Source organism: Crotalus tigris, unplaced genomic scaffold (genome assembly GCF_016545835.1).
Source record: "Crotalus tigris isolate CLP2741 ecotype Arizona unplaced genomic scaffold, ASM1654583v1 scf7180000017964.494433, whole genome shotgun sequence".
Lineage (NCBI taxonomy): Eukaryota > Metazoa > Chordata > Lepidosauria > Squamata > Viperidae > Crotalus > Crotalus tigris.
This window is the reverse complement of record NW_024096747.1, coordinates 73,405-97,263: the sequence shown is the minus strand read 5'-3', so window position 1 is coordinate 97,263 and position 23,859 is coordinate 73,405. Positions and strand designations below refer to the sequence as shown.

General features: G+C 37.7%; 1 protein-coding gene across 1 annotated transcript in view; it reads left to right on the top strand.

Annotated features, from left to right (window-relative positions):
- COL7A1 (collagen type VII alpha 1 chain) overlaps positions 1-23,859 on the top strand; it is a 120,260-nt gene that overhangs the window by 31,016 nt on the left and 65,385 nt on the right. The window contains exons 20-43 of the mRNA XM_039345577.1: positions 2,703-2,846; positions 2,955-3,080; positions 3,532-3,678; positions 4,837-4,959; positions 5,075-5,221; positions 6,989-7,108; positions 7,731-7,877; positions 8,573-8,706; positions 9,375-9,501; positions 9,743-9,889; positions 11,966-12,126; positions 13,032-13,067; positions 14,812-14,838; positions 14,946-14,990; positions 16,143-16,235; positions 17,917-17,988; positions 18,995-19,030; positions 19,110-19,163; positions 20,400-20,468; positions 20,827-20,922; positions 21,598-21,624; positions 22,303-22,356; positions 22,658-22,720; positions 23,359-23,418. Coding sequence (XP_039201511.1) covers positions 2,703-2,846; positions 2,955-3,080; positions 3,532-3,678; positions 4,837-4,959; positions 5,075-5,221; positions 6,989-7,108; positions 7,731-7,877; positions 8,573-8,706; positions 9,375-9,501; positions 9,743-9,889; positions 11,966-12,126; positions 13,032-13,067; positions 14,812-14,838; positions 14,946-14,990; positions 16,143-16,235; positions 17,917-17,988; positions 18,995-19,030; positions 19,110-19,163; positions 20,400-20,468; positions 20,827-20,922; positions 21,598-21,624; positions 22,303-22,356; positions 22,658-22,720; positions 23,359-23,418 — 2,255 coding nt within the window. The remainder of the gene's footprint in view (positions 1-2,702; positions 2,847-2,954; positions 3,081-3,531; positions 3,679-4,836; positions 4,960-5,074; positions 5,222-6,988; positions 7,109-7,730; positions 7,878-8,572; positions 8,707-9,374; positions 9,502-9,742; positions 9,890-11,965; positions 12,127-13,031; positions 13,068-14,811; positions 14,839-14,945; positions 14,991-16,142; positions 16,236-17,916; positions 17,989-18,994; positions 19,031-19,109; positions 19,164-20,399; positions 20,469-20,826; positions 20,923-21,597; positions 21,625-22,302; positions 22,357-22,657; positions 22,721-23,358; positions 23,419-23,859) is intronic.

Below are 23,859 nucleotides of genomic sequence, written 5' to 3'. Positions count from 1 at the left end.
GGGCAGAATTTGGCACTTGCCAAATTAATTAAAATATTAATAATTAAAAATATTCTACTTGGGTTTTTGTTTTTGTTTTTTGGCTTCCTGTTAAAAAACAAAACAAAACAGATCATTTGCCACTGAGGCAAATCAATGGACTCAAGAGATTAAGCCAATAAGCTTTTAAAACTTTGCCATAACCAAATAATTTTAGAACAGGAAACACTAGTAATCTGATAAGATGCTAGAGCTTACCTGTGTCTCTGAGCAAGTTAATCTCTTTGCAGGTCAGAACTATTTAGGCAATTAGTTGTCAGTTCTAAGCAAAAGGCTCTTCTTAATATTAAAATATTTCCAAGCATTCATAAGCACAGACTGGATGGTTATCCCAATGCAAAACATGTTAAAACAGGATTAGTGATTTTCCCCTTTGAGAAAATTTTAATTATATAACAAATTTTATAAACACACATACATACAGTCTATGTTATTATTGTGTATAAGCCCATTTGAAGATAAGCCAACTCAACTTACATTATTAATCAAAATACCATGAAAAATGTGCCACCTGGAGATAAGCCAAAACTCAACATTTTCATTTTTTTTTCACAATTTTGCACAGGTGGTACAGGTGGTTAAAGATCTGAGAGCAGCTTATCTGCAAATGGGCTTATTCACAAATAGATAAGGAATATACAGATACTACATATACACACAAAAATAAGACAAATTGAATTTGGGAATTACTTTTCTTGTGTGTTTATGTGTGTGTTCTGGAATGAGCAGGGATGCTTATATAAGACATGTCATCAGCTTCCTAAAGCAGCTGCATCTTTTCCTGGGACAACACATCTTTTCTCCATAGCTGTAGGCCACCCCGATGAAGATATTTTTGATTTAAGGAGCTGCTAATAGGTGCTATGTGCTCCAAAGCATTTTTTCTGCTTCAAATGATTCCAAATACTACACGGCCTTAATATACATAAGACTAAATATATTTTTTACTTCAAGATGAATAATTACAAAAAAAAATAATAACTTTCTTTCTGAGAGAAACTTGCACTGCTGTTAGAGAAAGCTAGCTCAGTTTTAGCTTTCTACTTTCCTGGATGCCAAAAAATCTGTTTCTCTTTCTTGCACAGTATGTGGCATATTTTGACATTTTCTCATTGTTTCTTAGAAGATTTAAAAATTGAAAGATTTCGTCAGTCCCCTTTGTCATCCTCCTTCTCCACACCCTGAGAAATCGCATCCAAGAAATTTAGATGATATGTAGATAAGTTTTGCTTCATCTCCCTGACAGTTCTGAGTAAATTGGGGGATTATAAAATGCAACAAAAGTTCAGATAGAAAAATTAAATTGGATATTTTATCCTCAGAGGTTAGTTATCCTCTAGCAATCTGTGGAATACATTTTATTATAAAGAGGCAACAGCCTCTTGAATTGTACATGTACAATTGAAGTACAATGTAGTAGTTTATATCCCTTCCATACCTTCTTGTCTTTATTGTAATAACCAATGAAGAAATGACTTTGTGTCTTGATATAATCCAGCTAGTTGGTATGTTTGTATCAGATAAAGTTAATATTTCATTTTCAGTTGACATTTTGAAAATAAAGTTAATCTACTGATAAAAACAATCACAGAGCATTGAATCTCATGAGCAAAATTTTCTAATATTGATTTCCTGTTGTGTATGATAGCAGAAAAGAAATTAAAAGTTAGGCATCTGTGTTTTATATCTTCTTGCAATCTGATTTTCATTACTGAATCTGTCAGAAATAAAATTAATTAGCTAACAGGAAACTCTGGGGACTGGAGTATATTAGCTGTGATTTCATCTTTCAGATTAGGGAATGTATTATGTAATATACTATCCATCACCCTGTTGCTGGCCATCTGTTGATTCTTTTGCTGTCCATTCTGTTTTTTTGTTTGCATTCTCTAAGACAACAGTGTTTCCTTCCTTGTTTCTCCTTATATGCACATGGAACTCATTTTTGTACAATGAAATGTTTCATCCATGAAATTTGCATCTTGCAATTTATATACTCCATTATATTGCAAACATAATTATTTACATTTAGTCTGTCATAGAATGTTTTTGTAGCATGCATAGACTGCTGGTTAGATGTGAAAATCCTGGTTTCCTGGATGCCAGATTTGAGTAAGCAGAGACCCACAACAAGAATGCACTTATTTTGTTTTGTTTTTTATAACTTTTGAATTTTTGAAGTGCAAGTTTATTCTTGGCAACCATTTCAGTAAATTTTCCAGAAACATGCATGTTGCAGAAATTTTATTTCTGCAACATGCATGTTTTGCTATTCCTACAAACTTAAATAAAGGAAGAAATGGGTTAGTAAAGTATTTATTTTCCTTGTTATATTCCACCTATTCTTCAGAAAGTCAAGGCAGCATACTGTATGTCAGCATATGTAAAACAACTTTTGCTGTAATTTCTGCTAATCAAGAGATTTTAGTGCACATTATCTTCAGGATATTCGTTTTTGTGAGTACAAATTCTGATCAAAGAATGAGAGTACAAAATGTGGTGAAATGCAAAAGGGTGATTGAGTTCCAGATAGTTTATTAGCTTGGAAGCATGTACTGGCTGATTTATGCTCTCTGGTGGTTTTAAGATGTAAGAATTCACTGCTTTCTTCCTTGTTTGAGTAATCTGTTTGCTCCATCTTGAACACACCTTTTCCCCTCCAGGTCAAAAGATCTCTCGAGTCGTACCAGCTGATATAAACTCCTATACCATTGATGGTCTCAGGCCTGGAACTGTCTATTTAATTGAGGTTTCAGCCTTAGTTGGCAGCAGAGAAGGAACCTCAGCTACCACCACAGTTACAACAGGTGAGACCAGTTCTGGTGGCGGACGAGACAATGCATATCTCTCTGCCCTTTTTGCTACACCTTGAGAATCCTATTACCAATCATCCCTTTTTGTTCTTTGCCTTGAAGGCTTTGATCCAGTGGGAACAGTCACCAGCCTCAGAGTCCTTGAGTCCAGGGGCAATGTGGTACGCATCTCTTGGGTTGGTGTTCCAGGGGCTACAGCATATCGAGTGGTGTGGAGCCAGCGTAGTGGTAAGGAGGTTGTTGAAGTTTATTGATCTTCTGTTTCTGTTTCCTTGCAATGATTGGACTTGAAAAGTTAATAATTGACATCATTGCTTTATTAAGAAAATGAAGATTTAAGTTTTTTTTTTTAAAAAAAACCTATGAATGTTAAAAGCAACCTGAATACACACACACACACACATATGTACCGAATGCCTATTACAGGGGAGTCTTAATTTGTGCATCTTAGTTCTAGGAATGGAAAAACAAAGCAGTCATAAATCAAAAATACAGATGATTTTGAGGCCGAAGTTGGAGATTTTCAGGCTATCTTGTTTGCCGAAAGGAAATGTAGAATTAGGGAAAAGAAAGGCTTTCTGTTGGTGTGATCAAGCTTTATACTTATTTGTGTATAATAACCTTGCATGGCTTTGGTCATCTTCTTTCACTAGCAAGGTCACATTCTCTTCTTTTAAAGGTGGACCTGAAAGCAGCAAACTGGTCTTGGGAAACGTTAATTCCTTTGACTTAGAAAACCTGGAAGGAGGAGTCAGCTACATTGTAAAAGTCACAGCACTGATTGGGAACCGTGAAGGAAATCCTGTGTCTATTACTGTTACAACACGTAAGACTTATTCATCCATATTTATGTGTCAGATTCCTACTAGTCTGCTTTTTGAAGTTGTAGGTGGAATTTTAGCCATATTATGCTTTGGTTTCTTTGCTAAGAGCTGGAGGGAAATTATGTGGCACTTTCTAATAGTATTTGACATCCTGCATTATATTGTTGCTGCACTTGTCATCCTTAGAGAAATTCTCTGAGGGCACAAACTATGAATAAAGGAGGTTCTGCCTCTGGAATGTTTTAATTCATTTATTTCTTAACACAGCATATGTTAACAATTCCTTTTCATCTATCAATTGCTCCAAAGTCAGTATCTAGGCTTCCGTTCAGGTTTTTCATATCACCCTCTTTTTCCTAATTTTTAAAGTTCAGTTTCTTCATAATGTCAATTTAGCATGGGAAAAGGCTCAAATCTCTTTTATTAGACATTACATAATTTTTCGATTGACATAATTGTTTCCATACTAGAGTTTTAGTGTGTTTAGATCAGTGTTTCTCAACCTTGACAATTTTAAGGCATGTGGACTTCAACTCCCAGAATTCCACAGCCAGCAATGCTGGCTGTGGAATTCTGGGAGTTGAAGTCCACATGCCTTAAAATTGTCAAGGTTGAGAAACACTGGTTTAGATCCCAATACTATCCATTTAACCAAAGGTGCTATGTATATATATTCCAAATTTGCCCAAATTGGTAAATTAACACCAATGATTTGGCCCTCCAGTATTTAATATTTGACAATATGTAGTTCCAGATTCAGAAAATCGAATCTTCCCTCATTAATTGATAAATTGCATTTTCTGTAAAGATAACCTCAGAATCAAAGAACCCCATAGAGATTTTCTAAAGAAATAATTTATTTTCTGAAAATATTGTCCAGATATATGAAGATAGGCTGCCATACATGATCTCATCACATAAGTTGGTTACTCAGACTATTGATTATTGATGTTATCTAAGAAGGCAATATTTCAGTGATTATTCATGAAGGATACAGATAGCAATTTTAAAGTGAAAAGTTCATTTTTACCTCATACTGAAGATACACATCTTATCTATGTTTCATAAGAGGATTAGTTCTTTATTATCTCTTTATCTTTGTTAAAGATCAGACTACCTGGCTTCTTTTCCACTGTTAATCCTCAAACCTTTTCTTTTAGCGGCAATCCCAGTTCAACCGATTGAAAACCTGCGTGTGACTGACTCCTCAGAATCCCATTTTCGACTAGAATGGAACCCAGTACCAGGGAGCACAGGCTACCGACTCACCTGGCGGCTTGCAGGTGATCAACACTTTCTATATATACCTTTCTATATATACTTTCCTATATAAGTATATCTCCTCTATCATTGCCACCCATTGTCCAAGAAATTAACTAGCTTTCTTACATGGGGCAGGTGGGCCTGAGATGAGTCAGCTGTTGCCAGCCCAAATCAACACCTATGTCATTGAAGATCTGCAGCCAGGAGGGCGCTACGATATCCGGATCACAAGTCTGATTGGCAGACAGGAGAGTGAAGCTGTGGCCATTGTTGCCACCACTGGTAACCCGCCCTCTTGCTATCCAGAAATAAAAGTCTACAGCACAAAAGTTGCTAGAGTAGCCCCTATTTATATATGGGATGTAAATTTCATTTGTAAGAAGAATTAGAGACCGCACAAAGATAAACCAGTTATGAATAAAAGAGGTTCTGCCTCTGGAATGTTTTAATTTACTTATCTCTTAACACAGCATATGTTAAAAATTAATTTTCGTCTATCAATTGCTCCAAATTCTGGGGAAAAATCATTGTTGTGTTTTCTTGCAGTTTAGAGCCCTGCTTTAGAGCTTTGTTGTTTTTTTCATGCAGATTAGAGAAATTATATTTTTATCTAATATATAATGGTAAAGATTCTTCTGCATATTTCCAGAGATCAGTGGATTCTTTCTTTCATGATATTTAATTCCATTGGTTCTTGCATCTCCCTTTTAAAACAATTTTTAAAGAACAGTTTTTATATTGTCCTTTTAAAAAAAAATCACACAAAGAAAAATATATTTTTCTTTAAAGATGTATCACCTAAATGAAGTGAAGCATAAATAAAAGTGTAACTTTGTCTAGATATTAGTCTAAACTTTTAAAAGGAAAACTCCCAAATCGATTGCTACTCCAGAATGTTGCTATTAGGTGGTTTCTCCCAAACTCTTGTTGGTAGAACGCATAAGAAGATAATTTAAGAAGCAGAGCTTCAGCTGTGGATACTTTTTTCACCTATAACAGTATATATTATTCTGTATATCATATTAATTTAGTTTTTATGTACAGTTCCGCTTTTTTAAGTATAATATTCAAGCCAAAGTGTAACAGTTAATAACATTAGTTTTGTATATAATTGTGCTATACTACCTATCTCTGGTATATAAATACCAGATTTGAAAAAAGCTCATGCCCTCCATCTCAGTGCTCTGCTTTCAGCTTCAGAAAGGATGGGATCTTTTATTTATGCTTAGAGCATTGGCAGAAATGTAGTCAGCCTCCCAAGCATCAAGACAGGCCAGTCTGCTTCAAAATAAATGGCTTCTGCACTGTGCATGCACAAAAGACATTTGACGGGTCAAAGAAATAGCAGAAGCAGAGCAATAAATACCAGTAGTCCTCAACTTACAACCATTAGTGTTAGAAGTTACATTGGCACTAAAAACTGAGTTATAACCAGTTCTCATACTTAAACCATTGCAGCATCCCCCACAGTCATGTGATCAAAATTTGGACGCTTGGCAACTAGCATGTATTTATGATGGTTGCAATGTCCTGAGTCATGGGATCACCATTTCCCAGCCAGCTCCCAGTAAACAAACTCAAATCGGGAAAGCCAGATTTGTTTAACAACCATGTGATTCACTTAACTGCAGTCATTCATTTAACAATTATGGCAAAAGAGATCATAAGATCAGGTGCAACTCACTTAATAATTGCCTTGCTTAGCTATGGAAATTCTGGTCCCAATTATGTTTGTAAGTCAAGGACTAACTAAAAATCTCAGAGTTTTTTTCTCAGAGTGACTACTATGGGTGATTTAGGCCATTTACTTTCAAATGAAATCATCCCATTTAACTTTATAACAAATGTTTCCTGTATTGAAAATAGTATCCCATTTGTACATACCAGTTCTAACTATGATAGGAACTACCATAGTGCTACAATAGATCACAAGTGTGACATCTATTCTATGTGGTTGTCAGTGTGACTTCCTGTGAAGAGCTTTTCTAGATTTTTCTTTCACTGTCAAGGACCAAACTTCCTCTCCCATATTTACCTTTATTTCTTCAGGAGCTGTGGGCCGGGTGGCCAATTTCCAGGTGACAGATACTCAAAAGGATTCTGTAACATTGTCCTGGACTCCAGTTCCTGGGGTTTCTGGCTATATTCTCACATGGAAATCTCCAAGAGGTTGGTCCCATATTTGATGTACATCACATCTTTCCTACATGAGTTTAGTCATCAAGGAGCTCTGATTTCCCTTCACAATGTTTTGTGGGGTAGTAGTCAAGGTATTGGCCTAGGAATGGAGAAACCCAGATTTTAGTTCACACTCAATAATGGAAGCTCGCAAGATGACTTTACACATGTCACTCTTTTTCAGCCTAACCTATCCTTAAGGACTGTTGTTATGAGGGAAAAGATCTTGTCCCCTGCTTAGATATAAGAACAATAATAAAATTATTCATACTGGGTTTTTTATTTATACAGTTTCTTTCAATTCCTCAATCCATTCAGACTCTAGGTAGTTTGCATATATTACTACTAAACAAAGAATGTTAATAAATCATACAAAAATCTCTGGTTCCAATGATTCTGCAGTCAAACCCCAAAGATCCAGAAGAGCCAGATTTTTACCAGCTTCCAAAAGAACATGAGAATGGAGGCTCCCACAGTAGCAGTGCAATATAGCAGTATTATGACCAATTAATGAGCATACAAGCCGGTATATCATGAGACACACTATCTGCATTATTACTCCTATGTGAAATTATCTGTGTTAATCCTCTGTCGTGTTCCTCCTTTGTTTCAGAGGGAGGAGAGGCACAAAGAACATTGCCTGGATCAGAAACATCCCATCGAGTGTCTGGGTTGCATCTGGGGGAGCGATACACCTTTATGATTCGCCCAATGTTTGGGAGCATCTCCGGTGCTGAGGTTTCTATTACTGGCCAGACAGGTGAGGTTTTGTTTTATGGAGGGATGTATTTACCTGGGTATCCATTCAAGAGGACAAATAACAAAGCAGGTGTGATCAACTCAGCTGCTATAAGTTACATACTTGTGTCAGAAGCTCAACTGCAACTAAATAATAACATTTGTTGAAGGTCATCACAGCATGCTGTCATTTTGGCATCATTATAGTTTGCCATGGATACTGCTGGGTCTCTAGAGCTTCATGGTTGCAAGATGTTGATCAATTACCTTGATGGCAATGGCTTCACATATTTGGTGGGAGAGAAGAGTGAAATCCTACTTTTGAGAGGGAATCCTGGGATGTTTGTTTTTAACAACGATGATCCTATTTTAGACCTCACACTTTGGATTTCCTGATTTGTCTTTTCCTTGCCCTGTGACAGAGAGATCATATGACACTCCTTTGGTTCAATTTTGTTTGAGTAGGTTTAGCTAGATCTTTCAGATTCATATGGCAAGCCATTTGGAAAAAATGTTTTAAAATGTTGCAGTATTTGACAATACACTTGATTCAAAAATGTTCCGGTTGAGAATTAGAAGCACCTTCACAGGAAATTAAATCTCTTCAGTTCTATTTGTATTTGGGGTGGGCTGGAAAAGGGAAAATCAGTCCTTTAGCTTATGTCCTCAATCCATTTGAGGCTATTCTGACTCTTTCTGAAACATTCCACTCTGCAGTCTGTCCAGATGCCCAGCGTGATGTCATTTTTCTTATACATACAACTCGAGACAAAGCCTACAATGCAGAGGTGGTGCGAAGCTTACTCTCCAACATTATATCCACTCTTCGTCCAGGCTCTGAAACTACCCGGGTAACCTACATCATCAAAATTTTGAAGTTCTTTCTTCTTGTTTGATTCACATGCACAAAGACATTGGAAATTATTTTAATTGTGAAGTGAACCCAGTATAACCCTGTTGATTTTTATTCTATCATTGCAATCTATAGTTTGTCAGTAAGTTGACAAAAGGTAAAATTTGATGAAGATATGTTCCGTAACCTCCATGTGGTGGTATTTTATTTGGCCATCCAACTAGCTGTGAATCAAAACTTTGACCCTGCAGGGATATGACGGGGTGGGATCTAGTTCTGTGATGAAATGTTGGGATTCAGAGAGAAAGGAGAGAAGAATACTGAGCAATTACAGAAAAGATACTTGAGTTCTGGGAAAGTAGTAAGCATGAGAAAGAAACTCAAAACAGCGCCACCTTCATTGTAATAGTATAACTTGAAGTAGATTGGGGATTTGGTGGGCTTTCCAGTTTCTGTTGCAGTAGCCTATCTGCATTAAAATACATTTCAACGCTACTAGTAACTCTTGTTTTCTAATCTTGCCTATTTTAGAAGGCTGAGAAGTAAATGAATATCACTCCTGGTTTCTCTCTGCTCCTAAGATGGGGAATTTGGCTGCATGCCCTTTCATATTTAGATTCAGCTTTTATCACATTTATTTTCTCTTTTCTTTTCTGCCTACTCCAGGTGGGCATTGCAATGTACAGCTACCGAGGCCTCCCTTTACTCCTGCTTAATCGTTCCAAAGACTTAGCAACTGTCCTGCAGCACCTTCGCTCACTGCGCTATGAAGAGCCTAGTGGCAATGCCATTGGTAAGGGGTCGCCCGTTCCTTTGATTCAAGGAACAAGGAGGGAATTGCTAGTTCCTTGTTCAAAGAACTCAGCAGGAAGAGAAAGAAGCAATCCCGTTTCTTTGGAAATTCTACCTGTGATCATGATGTCAATATTCACAGGAATTGCTAGCGGAAACTTGAAATGAGCAATGTAGCACTAGTGCTCTTACTAAAGTGTGTGTTTCTCTGGTGCATATCTGTTGTTACTTTTTCTATGAAGGAGCAGCCATTAATTTTGTGAAGAGCTACATGCTAAGCCCCACTGCAGGGCGAAGACCTGGTGTACCAGGAACCTTAGTGATATTGGCAGATGGGTCACCCAGTGATGATGATGCTACGGGACCGGCCAGGGAAATCAAAGCTGCCGGTAAGTCACCGGTCCTTCACGTCTGGAATGCAGCAAACATGAGAGAAGCATTTGTAGCTGCTGCTTTCTAATAAGAATCTTCTTATAATTTTCTTCCAAACATCTCTCTATCTGTCTTCTTAACAGTAGAAGATAAATTACTGGCCTACTTGTTCCCAATCAACATATCCTGACAAGGGCTTTCTCCTTTCAGCTTGGGCTGGGCAGCAAAGTTTTCCAAGGCATTTTAGTGACAGCTTCATTTAACAGTGGTGCACCTTAACTGTGTACTTATTTTTAAACTTAACTCATATGTTCAAGTTATATTATGTATTAAATTATTTACACTTAATTTAGTAAAAATCTCTCTGTGATAAAATGTTAGTTCAAATGTAGAAAGTTCTTCAGAGCATTGTAAGACTGACAGTCTCGGTCAGGGGTCCTCAACCTTGGCAACTTTAAGACTTGTAGACTTCAACTCCCAGAATTCCTCAGCCAGCAAAGTATCTTTTCTATACTTCTGTTCCATACTGTTGGCATAGGTAAATCACAAGAATCTAAGCACTGAAATGCATGAAACATTTAAATTTAGCATTTACTTATGTATTTATTAATCTTATTTATATGTTCACCTCTCTGACCAGACTGTCAATGTGGTGTAGAGAGATAAAAACATAACTACATTCATAATCCATTAAAGAAAAATCATTGGAGGTCTCTCAAATTCTCAGTAGCAACATAACAAGTGCATCTCCGTCCACATTAGGGCTCCATTAACATCCCAGTCCCAATGCCTGAAGAAAGGGACAGGTGTTCACAGTCTTCTGCAAGGCCAGCTGGGTCAAGGCTGTCCATGTCTCAAGGCAGGTGCCATGATGGAGAAAACTTACTTCTTGGAACCTAGTAAATAATGGAACACGCCACACTTCCTGATCTGGTTCAATGGCCGAAGTCATTGGGGAGAGGTGGCACTACAAGTAACCTGGCCTTATGCCAGGCTTTAAAGGTGACAACCAGCACTTGAATTACACTCAAACCTCCTCCCCACCCCCAAAATCAGCATTACATAGGCATACTGTGATGTGACCAATATTGCATGTGCCACTGTATTCTGGAACAGCTGAAATTTCCAGCTGCTCTTCAAGAGCAGCCCCAGATAGAATGCATTGCAGTTGTCCAGTTGGGAGGTGACAAAGGCATGAGTGACCATGAACATTGCCTTCTGATCTAGGAATGGATACAATTGGTGCCTAAGTTATAATTGTCTCTTATAGTCCTTGGTTCTGCCTGCTCCTCAAAGAAGTCCTTCAGATTACACCCCAGTTCTGTTGGGAGAGTCATAAACTGAAGACTACCCGTAATGAAAATGTTTTATTGATGTTCTGATCATATTGGAAGTGTTGAATTCAAAACAGATAAAGTTATTTTTTTACTCAGAATGTTTGCAGCATAGTCAGAACATTTCCACTGAGGTGAGGAAAGCTTTTACTTCTCAGTTTTGAAACATATTGAATTTGGAACATTTTGCATACCACAAATGAGAAGCATTAAAAATCAATGAATCTTCCAAAAGAAAAATAGAATGGGAAGTAATTTACATGTGCCATAAGGGAGCACCTTTAGTACACAACTACCTCACATGAACCAATGATCCTTTTTGAACACTTCATCTCCAACAACTGGCTAAGTTCAGCAATTTCTTCCTAGTATTTTTTTTTAACTTAAATTTTATCTAGGGAAGCTTTGTATGTTCACTGTGGAGGAGGATGACTTCTTATTTTTCATTAATGCTCCAAATTTTAAGAGAGGTTTTAAAGAAAACTCCCATATGGCCTTGTACTTAATGTCATGAGTGGATCTAAACATTTCTTACTGAGCAGTCTATCATTTGACTGTGCTGAAGAAATAGGAGGGTAAAGATACCCCCAGGTATCTTTAAGTTGCTTTGATACATTTTGGGTAGCCCTCACTGAAATTTATCTTTAGAAGATCAGCTGAGTTACTTGTTTCCTTAATTTCTTCACCTGACTGCACGATCTCCAATGAATAGTTAACCTGGAGTATCTCTTCTAAGTTTCCCTTTTGTGGACCATGCAGGAATCCAGATTCTAGCAGTGGGGATGGAAGGAGCTGATCGTGAACAACTGCGTCGCCTTGTGACCAGTGAAGAATCACGTAACGTTTTCTTTGTGCAAGACTCAAACAGTCTGTCAGAGGTGGAAGTGGGGCTTGCCAGTGCCCTCTGCATCATAGATGGGGTAAGGCACTGCTAATGTACCAGAGGAGAGATTGCCTGCAGTTTTCCTAGCAATAGATCCAGCGGTGGAGGATGTGAATGAGACAATCAGTATGGAAAAGCACTTGCCTCTGGCATTCAGGTAGCAATCAATGCGCTAGAAGAAATGCTGAAGGAAAAAATTACTGTGCCTTCTGTGATTAGCATTATGTGCAGAATTTCTTCCACAAGATGAAAATAGATAGATGTACAACTGGTGGAATTCCTGCTGTGTATAATAACCTTTACCTTTACCTTTGATCCAGTTACTGTACATATCATGTCCTGCCAAAGTGTAAAAAGTACTTTATCACTGTACTGTTCCCTGAAATTTCTGATGAAGCAACTTCCTCTTCATCTCTTCACAATTGCATTAAACAGGTGGCTTATCAAGGTCACTTATCAAGGCTTGCTGACCACTCTGATCCACTCATCTGATCAGTCATCTTCACATTAGCAGGGACTTTCAAAAGCAACCATAGTGGTCAGGGTAGTGGTAGATGGAGACAGGATTAAAGCCTCTTCTCCCTTCCCTATCTTTTCCTTGATAAAATTTTCTTGCCACTTAAGGTCATAGGAGCCTTGTTAAAGGGAGCTATGCAGAGAAAGGTTTTAGTCTCTTTTTTTTCCTAGTCCTCCTGAGGATCCATGTGTGAGAGAAAGGAGTTGGTAGATGTGTCTGTTTTGTGTTGGAGCGCTTACAGAGTTCTGCAAGAGACTATGTGGTATCCTCTCCCCAAAAAACCCTTTCTCCTTTAATTCCATGAACTCCAAAATACAATATTACTTAGTGTGTGACCTGAGTCTAAAGCCAAGTTTCTAATGTGTAAATATTTGCATTGTACTTATCTTAACACTTACCTTTTTATTCTTTGGGGTTTTTTTCAGCCTAGACCAGAGCCCTGTGCTGAGCAGTGCCCTAAGGTAAACCACTGACAATTACCCTGCACAAGATTTCTACTCAGGTGGCAATGAAAGATAAAGATTAAAAACCAAGAAAAAATGTTAGGGTCATGTGTAAAAATGGGAGAAATTCCTGTTATGGCAAGGTTGCCCCAACTTGATTTATGTAATATTTTTTAAGCCTTTTTAAAAAAAGAATATTCTATGGTTAAGACTATTTACTGAACACGTACTGTTTTCAAAAATGGGTAAACTCCCAGGATTTTCCAGGATGGCTTGTAATAGATTAAAATGACCAAATAACATTCTAAATAATCAAAATATTAAACATAGTAATTAAAGTATGACATTAAATCTATAATGTAATAAAAGTGGCCATAAAACAGACTATCCATTCAAAATTAGCACGTGCCATTTGCCACACCTCATCCTGAGAAAGCATCTGGAACAAGGCCTCCAAAGATGATCTCAGGTTACGCACAGAAACAGGAAAACCTATTCCACCAGATATTGCAATCCTGAACTATATATGCCAGTGGTTCTCAACCTGTGGGTCAGGACCCCATTTGGGGTTGAACAACCATTTCACGGGGGTCGCCAAACAACGCAGTCCGCCATTTTTTCCCCTTTTCCTTAGCTGTGCTACTCCCTTTTATTCTATTGGCTTTTGAAAGCCAATAGAATAGACTCTCTTGAATAGAGTCTAATTCTATTGGCTTTCAAAAGCCAATCGGAATTGTCCAGGCTGTCTCTGCCCTGATGAGCCCGCCAAAAGTCCCATTCTGCAAACGGTGCTGCACCAGTTGAGTAGTCCTCGACTTACGACCGGTTGAGTAGTCTTCAACTTACGACCGGTTGGGGGTCGCAGCATTAAAAAGGTTGAGAACCACTGATATATGCCATGGCTTTTAGGGCCACAGCATCAATAAAATCTCCAATCTGTTTCAAATTCCCAGTATAAAATAGAAACACTAAATATTTGTTCTAAAATATATACATGCCTGAAAAGAAAAAGTACTTTTAACTGTTATTCACAATTCCCCCCTACGGTATTATATGAAGATTACTGAAAGCTCATAAACTTAAAAGTGAAGTAGAGAATAAACTGGTCTTTGTCCTCATTAAAATCCATAATGGTGTTCCGCAAATGCAATCCTCTATTGCAGAGGTGTCAAACTGCTGGTCCACGGGCCGGATGCGTCATGCCGAAACTGTGCCCGTCCCATTGCTGGCAATGGAAAAAAAAGTCACAATATATCATGACACGTTACATGACATTGTGAGTTTGACACCCCTGCTCTATTGCATCTCTCCTTTTCGTGTCCTATTGCCTCAAAAATGTTTCGTACCCTGGACGTTGACATTATCTGACCCTTTAGGGCTCTTAAGGGGATGGTGAGATGTTAATGTGCTTTTCTTTATTAATTAATGTAGTGGATGGAGCAGAATCCAATTCTAACAGGTATTCAAAAAGAGCTAAAGGAAAACATAGGTACTCAACCAAGGAAACTTAAACTGGCCAATCTAGATAAAAGAGGAAAAGAAAGGACATCAGGAGATTTAGTGGGAAGATTTCTTTTCTAAATTGGTTCAGCACTGTCTTCTATAGATGATCGTTAAACTCTCTTTGGTAGCTGGGGAAGAGGGATATGGATTTCCCACAAATTCCTAATTTAAAAGAATTAATTAAATATATTTGAGGTATCTGTAGTTTCCTGAAGATCATATAATCAAATCAAGCTTACTATTGTCTCTTTTCCTACAGGGTGAGAAGGGTGAGCCAGGTGAGCCTGTGAGTATCTGAGATTTATTGTAGAAGGAGGTATTTCGGATTCTTTTAAGGGAAAAGTATAGATAATTCCTTGGGAATTGACCATTTATCTATCAATGATTTTGCAGGGACAGAAAGGACAAGTGGGAAATCCTGGCTCTTCTGGAACTCCGGTAATGTTTGGCCTTCTTGAGAACAATTCTGTGAGGTGGAGTATTTCTTGAGCTCTATTAGTTTGATTCAACTCCTCTTTTTTTGGACAAATATGTTTAAAATCATTGGAAGAACTTTTCTCAGAATTTGAAAGAGTTTTTACTCCATTCAAATCACTAGAAGCTTTAAATAATGTAAACTTTGTAAGTTTGAGATTAGTTCAACGATTTAATAATTTATTTAGTCTGACTGGTTCAGAGTTTATCACAGAAAAAAGATTTGAAAACTCCAAAACATTACAGAAGATAAAACCGTAAAGAGCTCTTCAAATAGTTAGCTTTCTAGACATTTCTAGCCCACTCCATTTCCCTCAAACTCCTTTGCAATTAATCTGCCTTTCACCAAACCATGTACAAAACAATGGCTGCAGAAGTCTTTTCTCCAAGCCTAAATATTTCCAAAATACATGATTTTTCAAGGAGGATTTTTGAGTTGATTGTATTGCCATCCAAGGAGAGATTTTTTAGTTTCATTTTGTACCATCAAAAACAAATTTAAAACTGTTCATTAGACAGAGTGTTTGTTACATTCTATTAGGAGACAATAGCATTTGTAAGTTATACATTATGTATAATATTGATATATTATGTTGTACCATTTCTTTAAAAAAAAACAGAAAAAAATTGTCTCGTCCACTTGTTTTTACTAATAGGATTTATAAATCTGATAAAATAGGATTTAACATTACCTAAAATGGAACAGACCTGAAACATATATGAACATTCCAAGCTTTTGTGCTCTCAATTATAGTAAGAGAGATATAATTTAAACAGTGTCTCCTATAGGAAGTCAATCTCTTGATATATGATATATTGTACATTGTATATCAAGAGATTGATTTCCTATAGGAGACATGCTGAAATTATGTCTCTCGTACTATAACCGAGAGCTCAAAAGCTTGGAATGTTCATATATGTTTCAGGTCTGTTCCATTTTAGGTAATGTTAAATCCTTATGTATATATTTTGTTCTGAGGATGAAACACCTTCTGTTCTTTCATTTTACAAAAGGTTATATCCATGAAGGATATTGGGAACTAAGCATAGGAATTCAGCTATAAGAAACAGAGTGTACCCAATTATAAAACAAAATAATTATTTTTTTCCCTCCAGGGACGCAATGGGATCCCAGGTCCTCCAGGTCCAATGGGACCTCGGGGTCCCCCAGGTGACACTCTTGGGAGGCAAGGTGAAAAAGGAGAGAGGGTGAGTTCTCACAGCATGAATGTACAGTAGTCTAAATGAAAGGCAAAACCAAGAGCTGAATGCTAACAGACTTTCCTCTTTAAAAGGAGGAACTTTCCTAGTTCCTCTTCTCTATCAGTCTTACCAAATTCTGCATCAACAATCAGTGAATTCCATTATATGCATCTTTTAAGCTAAAGAATGCTTCTACTGATAAACCATTTTTGAAGTTTTCTGCCTTCTCTTATAATGTGTGGTTTAGTTCTCTTGCCTGAGTCATCTGGAACTCTCTCTTCTGCAATTCTCTCTCTCTTTGCTGTTCATCTGCGTCTGTTTGGGGACAATGTGGTTTGGATCTCATTGGTGCCTTGGTGAGTAGCAGGTGTTCCATTATGTGAAGAGTGACATTTTTGGTTGCAGCCCTAGATTAATTTTCTTTGAGGAACTCCAGTTGTGATCAGGTTCATTTTGCAGATTTGCTGTAAATCTGGGACCTGATTCAGATTGGTGTGCTATAAAATATTTGTCCTTTTTTTGTGGGTCCTAAGAGCTAAACCAAGGGTGTCAAACTCATGTGTCATGTGACATGTTGCAATGTATCGCAACTTTTTCCCCCTTGCCAGAGCTGGGCTGGGCACAGTTTCGGCATGACACATCCGGCCTGTGGGCCAGCAGTTTGACACCCCTGAACTAAACCATTATTGGAATGAAAGGCGTTAGTTATGTCTGTTGTAAATCTTCTAACATCTCTCTATATTTCTCTGAAACAAGAAATTCTGGATTAATAAAGATGATCCATAAACAAAACAGTTTTGAATCTAAGGCTTCATGTCTGTGTCCTGAATATTTCCGATTAAAATTGAAGGCTTACATGACTACATTTACATTAACTTAAATAAACTTTTAGAGGAAAATGAGACCAAGCTGCAACATATTTTTCTAATGTTTAACTTTCTGTTTGTAAGATTGCTTTTATATAAGGAAGCCTTCAATTGTGAGTCCCTACCCAAAGTGTGAAGTTACAGTATATAGCACTGAAACGGGAGTAGTTTTATGGGAATTAGAATCCATTTGCCATGTGGAGAGCAATCAAATAATAATAATTATGTGGTGGAATACTTGGTCTTGGTTTTGTGTCAATCAAGGAACCATTAATGTCCAGATATACAATCTAATCTCTCCTTTCTTGGTTATTCAACATTTGATGACATTAAACCAAATTTGGTAAGCATATCCATAAATATTGAATACATTCGGACTTTATGATAGATTGAAGGAAAGTTATAACTCTGTAAAGATTTGTTTAGACCTGCCAGCCATCATTTGATAATGGATAGTTGTCAAGTTCTGAATTGTGAACCCAGTTTGCCAGCCTTCCATGAGAATGCATTGTGCAAATAATGAAAATTTAATACTTACACTAATATACTGATACAAAATGGCATCAGTAAATCATTTGTGTTGTATGCTCAACTACATTGATGCATTTGACATTTTGGCATCATCATAATTTTTATTAGATACCTTTTCAGCCTTCTCTTATCTGACCCATTCTGGATTTGTTCAACTCTTTATCTTCAGATCACACTTGGAATTTAGAGAAAGCTGAAATACTGTCTGTGTTCTCATGGCTATGCTTTTGATTCTTAAGTGTAAATAATTTCTGCAAAGATATGTCCTTAAGGTTTCTATTTTCTTCTAGGGATTTCCAGGAGCAGATGGAGCACCAGGGAATCCTGGTCGGCCTGGCAGTTCAGGTTCTCCTGGTCAGCCGGTAATTAACTTTTTTATCCTTTTGCCATGTATAGTTGCAGGCAAAAACATCCATAATGCTTTGCTGTAATTGAGATAGTGTCTGCCATCATAAGTTGGAACCTTTGAATTACATACTTTTTTACTGAACTTTTTTTCTTCTCCATGGTCACAGTGAAGCATGTAGTTTTGTTCTTAAGCAGAAATAAAACTTTCTAGAACAGAAAGGTTTTTGTGGAACCTTATGTAGTTAAGCATTTTGGTTTGACAACAGTATTGCAATTTCTCCACCAGTACAACTCTATACTGTTTTAAAGGTGTTGCAAGTACAAAAATCCAAGGCTCAGTTTGATGGACTGAGTGCCAAAAAGGAAAAAAAAAAGGATATGGAGCTCTACTTGGGATAGAAAAATATACTGAATAAAAAGGCCACTGGTTTTATGACTGTTTCTGCCCTACATCATCTGTATACTACATTGGTCCCCCATGTGTGTGATTCCCAAAGATCACAATGAAGATCTGGTTACTATTTTCCAAAGCGCCTGAAGGTAGGACAAGAAGCAAAGGGTGGAAACTAATCAAGGAGAGAAGCAACCTAGAACTAAGGAGAAACTTCCTGACAGTTAGAACAATTAACCAGTGGAACAACCTGCCTCCAGAAGTGGTGAATGCTCCAACACTGGAAGTTTTCAAGAAGAGACTGGACAGCCATTTGTCTGAAATGGTATAGGGTTTCCTGCCTGAGCAGAGGGTTGGACTAGATGACCTTCAAGGTCCCTTCCAACTTTTTATTACTATTATTATTATTATTATTATTATTATTATTACTACTTATCTATAACAGAGATACTCCACGTATCCAGTACTAAGTTCATGTTCTAACCATGTCTAATGCTACCCTACTTTACTTAGATCTAGGATTTATTTTCAAATATATTGCTTCATCTTACTCCTCGCCTCTCTTTTCTTATTCCCGCTATAGGAAAATAAGTCCTATTCACTTCCTCCCCCCCTTTTTTTCTTCATAGGGTGGTCCTGGCCTTCCTGGTCTCAGAGGTATCCAAGTAAGTAAAGATAATATTGGCCATTAAACTCCTTGTTATCAACTGAAGAGCCATTTACTCCTTATTTTTTGCCTTTCAGGGGGAGCGTGGACTGATTGGCCCAGGTGGGCCAAGAGGAGAGAAAGGTGAGCCGGTAAGTGGATCTTTGAGAGTTTAACTTGGAAAAGGATCATATAGATGTAATTTTTGTGATAGGATATGTAACATTTCCATGTAATGTGTCATGTGTCTGATTAACGAAACACTTCAAAGAACTTTCAGGCATTTTTTCAACCTAAAAAGCCTTTATTAGTATTACAGAGATGTCAGCACAACATGGTGGATGCTAAGATCTGAATTTCCCTTCCTTTGCACATAACATTCCAGGAATTTCCCCTCCCCTATTTTGGGGTCATGATTCACATCTTCCAATTAATTTGGAGGGCAAAGATTTACTTCAGTTTCTTTTTCCCCGGGCTTTCCTTATATTCTCCTCCCCCTTCACTGTCAACTGATTTAACTCTAAAAATACCAGACAGTTCTGCATATATTGTCAAAGCAAGAATATTCAATATTAGCAGCATTGACATAATGTATGGCCCAGCTAGCTTCTCTGGTCATTCCTCCTAAGCAGTACTACAGCATCAGAGTTGCTGATAGGGAATCCCGATGATAAAAAGGGAACATCTTTGTACTATATGTCCAAAAGTAACAGTTGTTCTGGCATCATAAGTTCAGAATGGAGATAATTATCTGGCGATGATCACAATAAAATGGGAATAAATGTGGGTAAGCAGAAGAAAGAAAGCCGAAAATACTTCATGCTCTCAGTTAAAATCTGCCATCAGAAAGGCATGATCATAATACAAATAGAAAGCTTTACTTTTATCAACACATCTCTGTTTATAAGATGATATTTTATAGATATTGATTTTCATACAAATAAGCATACTGAATTGAAACAAGACTGTTGGACTGTGATCCCTCATTTGGGAGTTGTCCAAAACACAGAGTGCACCTATCTATTGCAATTCCAACCCACTTGCAGTATATTAGGGGGGGGGGGAATCTCTATTTCATGGTAAAGTGATCAACAGTGGCAGGCTGTTAGAGTTTATGCACGGTCCCATCTAATTACTCTTTTTCATGCAAATCTTCTTAACATTTAGCATAAGGAAAGGTTTTGGTAAATATCAACTGTGACTCACACTTTGTGATCTCTTTAGTTTATGCTTATAAAGATATTTCCGTGCTTCTCTTAATTTTGTATAATATAAAATATGCTATAGAATAATGGGCTATGCTTCCATCTGGAGAACCTGAGATAGGTTCTTGTTTAATTCCTAAACTGTACTATGATAAGGTAACATTAAACTTTTTTCTTAATCAGGGGGAGCCTGGAATACCATTGAATGGAGGAAGAGGCCTTCCTGGCCAAAAGGGAGAGCCTGGCAATCCAGTAAGTAGCAACTGACAGACAAATGGGAGGGAGAAGGAAGAAAAAAACACTGAAAGCAAGATTCCCAAGGAAGTGGAGGGAGAGGAAATATCGTATCCTTCATGAGATCCTCATGTATGTGTCACTTGCCACACAGAAATATTTCTTTACTGCGTCCTATGGCTATTTCACCACTTCCGGTCTCACTTTGAAACATATACAGGAATCCTATGGATATTTACTTGGTCATAAATCCTTCATCTTTCACTTCCGTAGAAGTGTGTATTGAATTGCAGGCCTAACTTTATGCCTACTTCTTTTGCTGAGTAACAGACGGGAACCCAGTTCTTGCTAAATGTCTTTTTCTTTCTGTCTGAAGGGAAACCCAGGAATTCCAGGCCTCAGGGGTCCTGTAGGGGATCCTGGGCTAGTAGGACTTCGTGGGCCAGCAGGGCCTCCTGGCATTTCTGTCAAGGTACGAGTTCCTTTCCTTGCAGTGATTTTCTACTTTAGCCATTGAAACCATCCACATTCATTGTAGAATATGAAATCAGACTATGTAGCCCATCTGTATGCTCATAAAAGTCCCCTTGGACACCTGTCTTCAAATCCATTAATAGTACCCTGTTAGCAAACTGCAAAGTAGCAGCTATCACACTTGTCTTTATCCCTCCTTCTCCTCCTTGCACAGGTAAACTTTCTCTGGAATTGGCCCCATGTGATTCATAGAGTTACACTGTTTGTTTTTGAAACAAGTTTTCTGACTTAACTGGAAGCCTTTTGAAACGGGAACATTTCTGCTTTCAGTAAATTTGGAACTGCTTCATATGTTTCCCTGTCCCATATTTGCTTTTCACTACACCCATATCCATTATCCTCATGTGTAAGGTGATAGACAGTTGAACAACCAAGTGTCAATAATTTTGGAAACTGAAGAAAATAATAATAACTTTATAACATAACAAGAATAACTTGGTATAGAAACATATCATTTTGCCATACTTTGGGGGGACAGGCTCTAGAATTACATATTAACTGTACATATAGTCACTATTTCCTCTTAACCAGTATTTGTGCTTTCTCACAATGAGTTTCCCTGTTGAGCCTAATGCATATGCTTACATACATAAACATTTTATTTTATTTACAGGGTGAGAAGGGCGACCGAGGTGAGCAAGTAAGTGATCGTTCTTTTTCCCTGCCTCTCTGCTTTTGCTGAGAAATCAGTCAATGATTCAGTTGCTGAAGAGACCCATGATAGGCCAACAAGGACTTTTAGTCAGAATGTAAGATTCATTTCTCTGTCCCAACTTCCTTGGAGGAAGCTCCCCTAAAATCTGGAAATGTTACTTCTAAGTAAACATGATAGAAGAGAGCTACTTTAAGTGAAAGCGAGCATGAAGAATGTAGTGTGTTTCAGGAAAGCAACAAAAGGACAAAGAGTTGTAGTACTTTAGCTTTTGGGTAGCTGTGAACACACTTGAATTGGTGAAAAGTTCCCAAATTAGCAGCTGTGAGGGATGTGGCTAGGCACAATATATATAAAAATTCTGTTCATGGTCCTCTTTGGGTAAGTATGCCTTTCCTTCTACTTTGGATGCTTTACCCTTTTCACTCTGCTCCACCTTCCCAGCTCTGTGGATCTGCTTCTTCTCTCGTCTGTAGATCTCTCTCTGGGTATTTCCCCCCGCCCCTTTCTAATAGATTTTTCTCTCCTGCTACTTTTTTTCTCCATCCCTTTTGAATTTGGTTCCTTCTTTCTTTGTGTCCCTGTACCTTTTTTATGTGCTTTATTTTCCTAATGTGAAATTGGAGAAATGCAGAGGTCCAGAGCTCACCTTTACCTTCTTCCTAGGGCCCTCCTGGACCAGGTGATGGAGGTGTGGTCAGAGGAGAACCTGGTATTCCAGTGAGTACACTCTTTGCCATGTTTATAAAGATGGGATTTATAAATGTAGATATTGTTAAAGCTTGAGAAACACTGAACGGCTATATGAGAAGGAACAAGAGTGACAGCTGAAAGTATTTGTTAGAGAACATTTGTAAAACTTAAAGTCTAGAAAATGATAATATGTCTGAAACAAAAGTATTGCCATAATAGATGACACCTGAATCTCCTAGAAAAATGAGCAAAACCAGTAAATGATTGCTTAATTGCAAAGAATTAAAATTTGGTCTTTTGTTTTTACCTCTGTTTCCCTATTTCCCAGGGTATTCCCGGAGATCCTGGGCCCAGGGGACCCTCTGGACCTCCAGGACAAAAAGGTGATAAGGTAAGATAAGGATCTGTTCACTGACTGAAAGGATGAATGGAGCCTAGATTAATCAAATGAGCACTCCATTGGTTTGGGGGAGGTTTTTTTTTTGACTCCCATTCAAAATTCTAGATAGAAGCCTTCCATAGTGCTGCTTCTGAGTAGAAGTAGTCCTCAACTTACGATCAGAATTGAGCCTGGAATTGTGGTTGTAAGTTGTTGTGGTCATACGCTGAAGCATCCTGAGATCAGACCCAATTTTTTAACTTTTTTTTTTTTTTCATTCATTGCCAAAACCGGAAGTAAATGCTGGAAACCTGCAAAAAACATTGCAAGTCAGTGACACTGGAAATGGCCGTAAAGGTGACCCAGTTGCAAAGTGCCCATGTTATGATAGGTGTGTGTGGCTGTTATAATGTTGAAAACAGTTTGTTAAGTAGCTCGGGGGAGTCCACCATAACTTTGAACTGTTGTTAAGCATTTGGGCATAAGTGAAGGATTACCTGCAGAGGCTGTGTATCTGAGTCTTTGAATCCAGACTTGTGCTGATACAAATTAATTTGAGCTGGAAATTCTGTAGATTTCACTTCCTGCTTTTAACCAGAAAAGTTGCTTAAGTTTATTATAGGTGGTCACTGCTTTTCTTCATGTTAAAGGGAGACGGAGAAGAAGGTTTTCCTGGACTTCCTGGACGTACTGGAGACCCTGGAGATCGGGTGAGTTTTTAGAGAAAAACATTTTCTCTTAATGTTCTTAAGATCTTATCAAATAGAAACCATTTCAACTTAAACTTAAATGAGTAAACTTAACAAAGTTAGCTGGGCCAGCCTTGAACTGCCTAGTATCTAATATTTATGTGAAAAACTACTGATTGTCATCAGAAACTTTGAAATCAAATTTCATCAGTATGTGCATAACACTCAGTAATATTGCTTCTTGCTATTTAAGTTCAAGAAAGCTGCTGAGGTCCTTATGGGTTGTCTATGTGTATTATAATAAGCAGAAACTAAGACCAGCCACAGTAAAAGAAAAAAATATATTAAAGGATGGAAAGTTAATCCTGTCCAAATGTGATTGCAAACCCTGAAAATAAGTATACCATGTGGGAGTGCTTTTTGATCCTCAACTTGCACAATTGTGCCATTCATGATTATTTC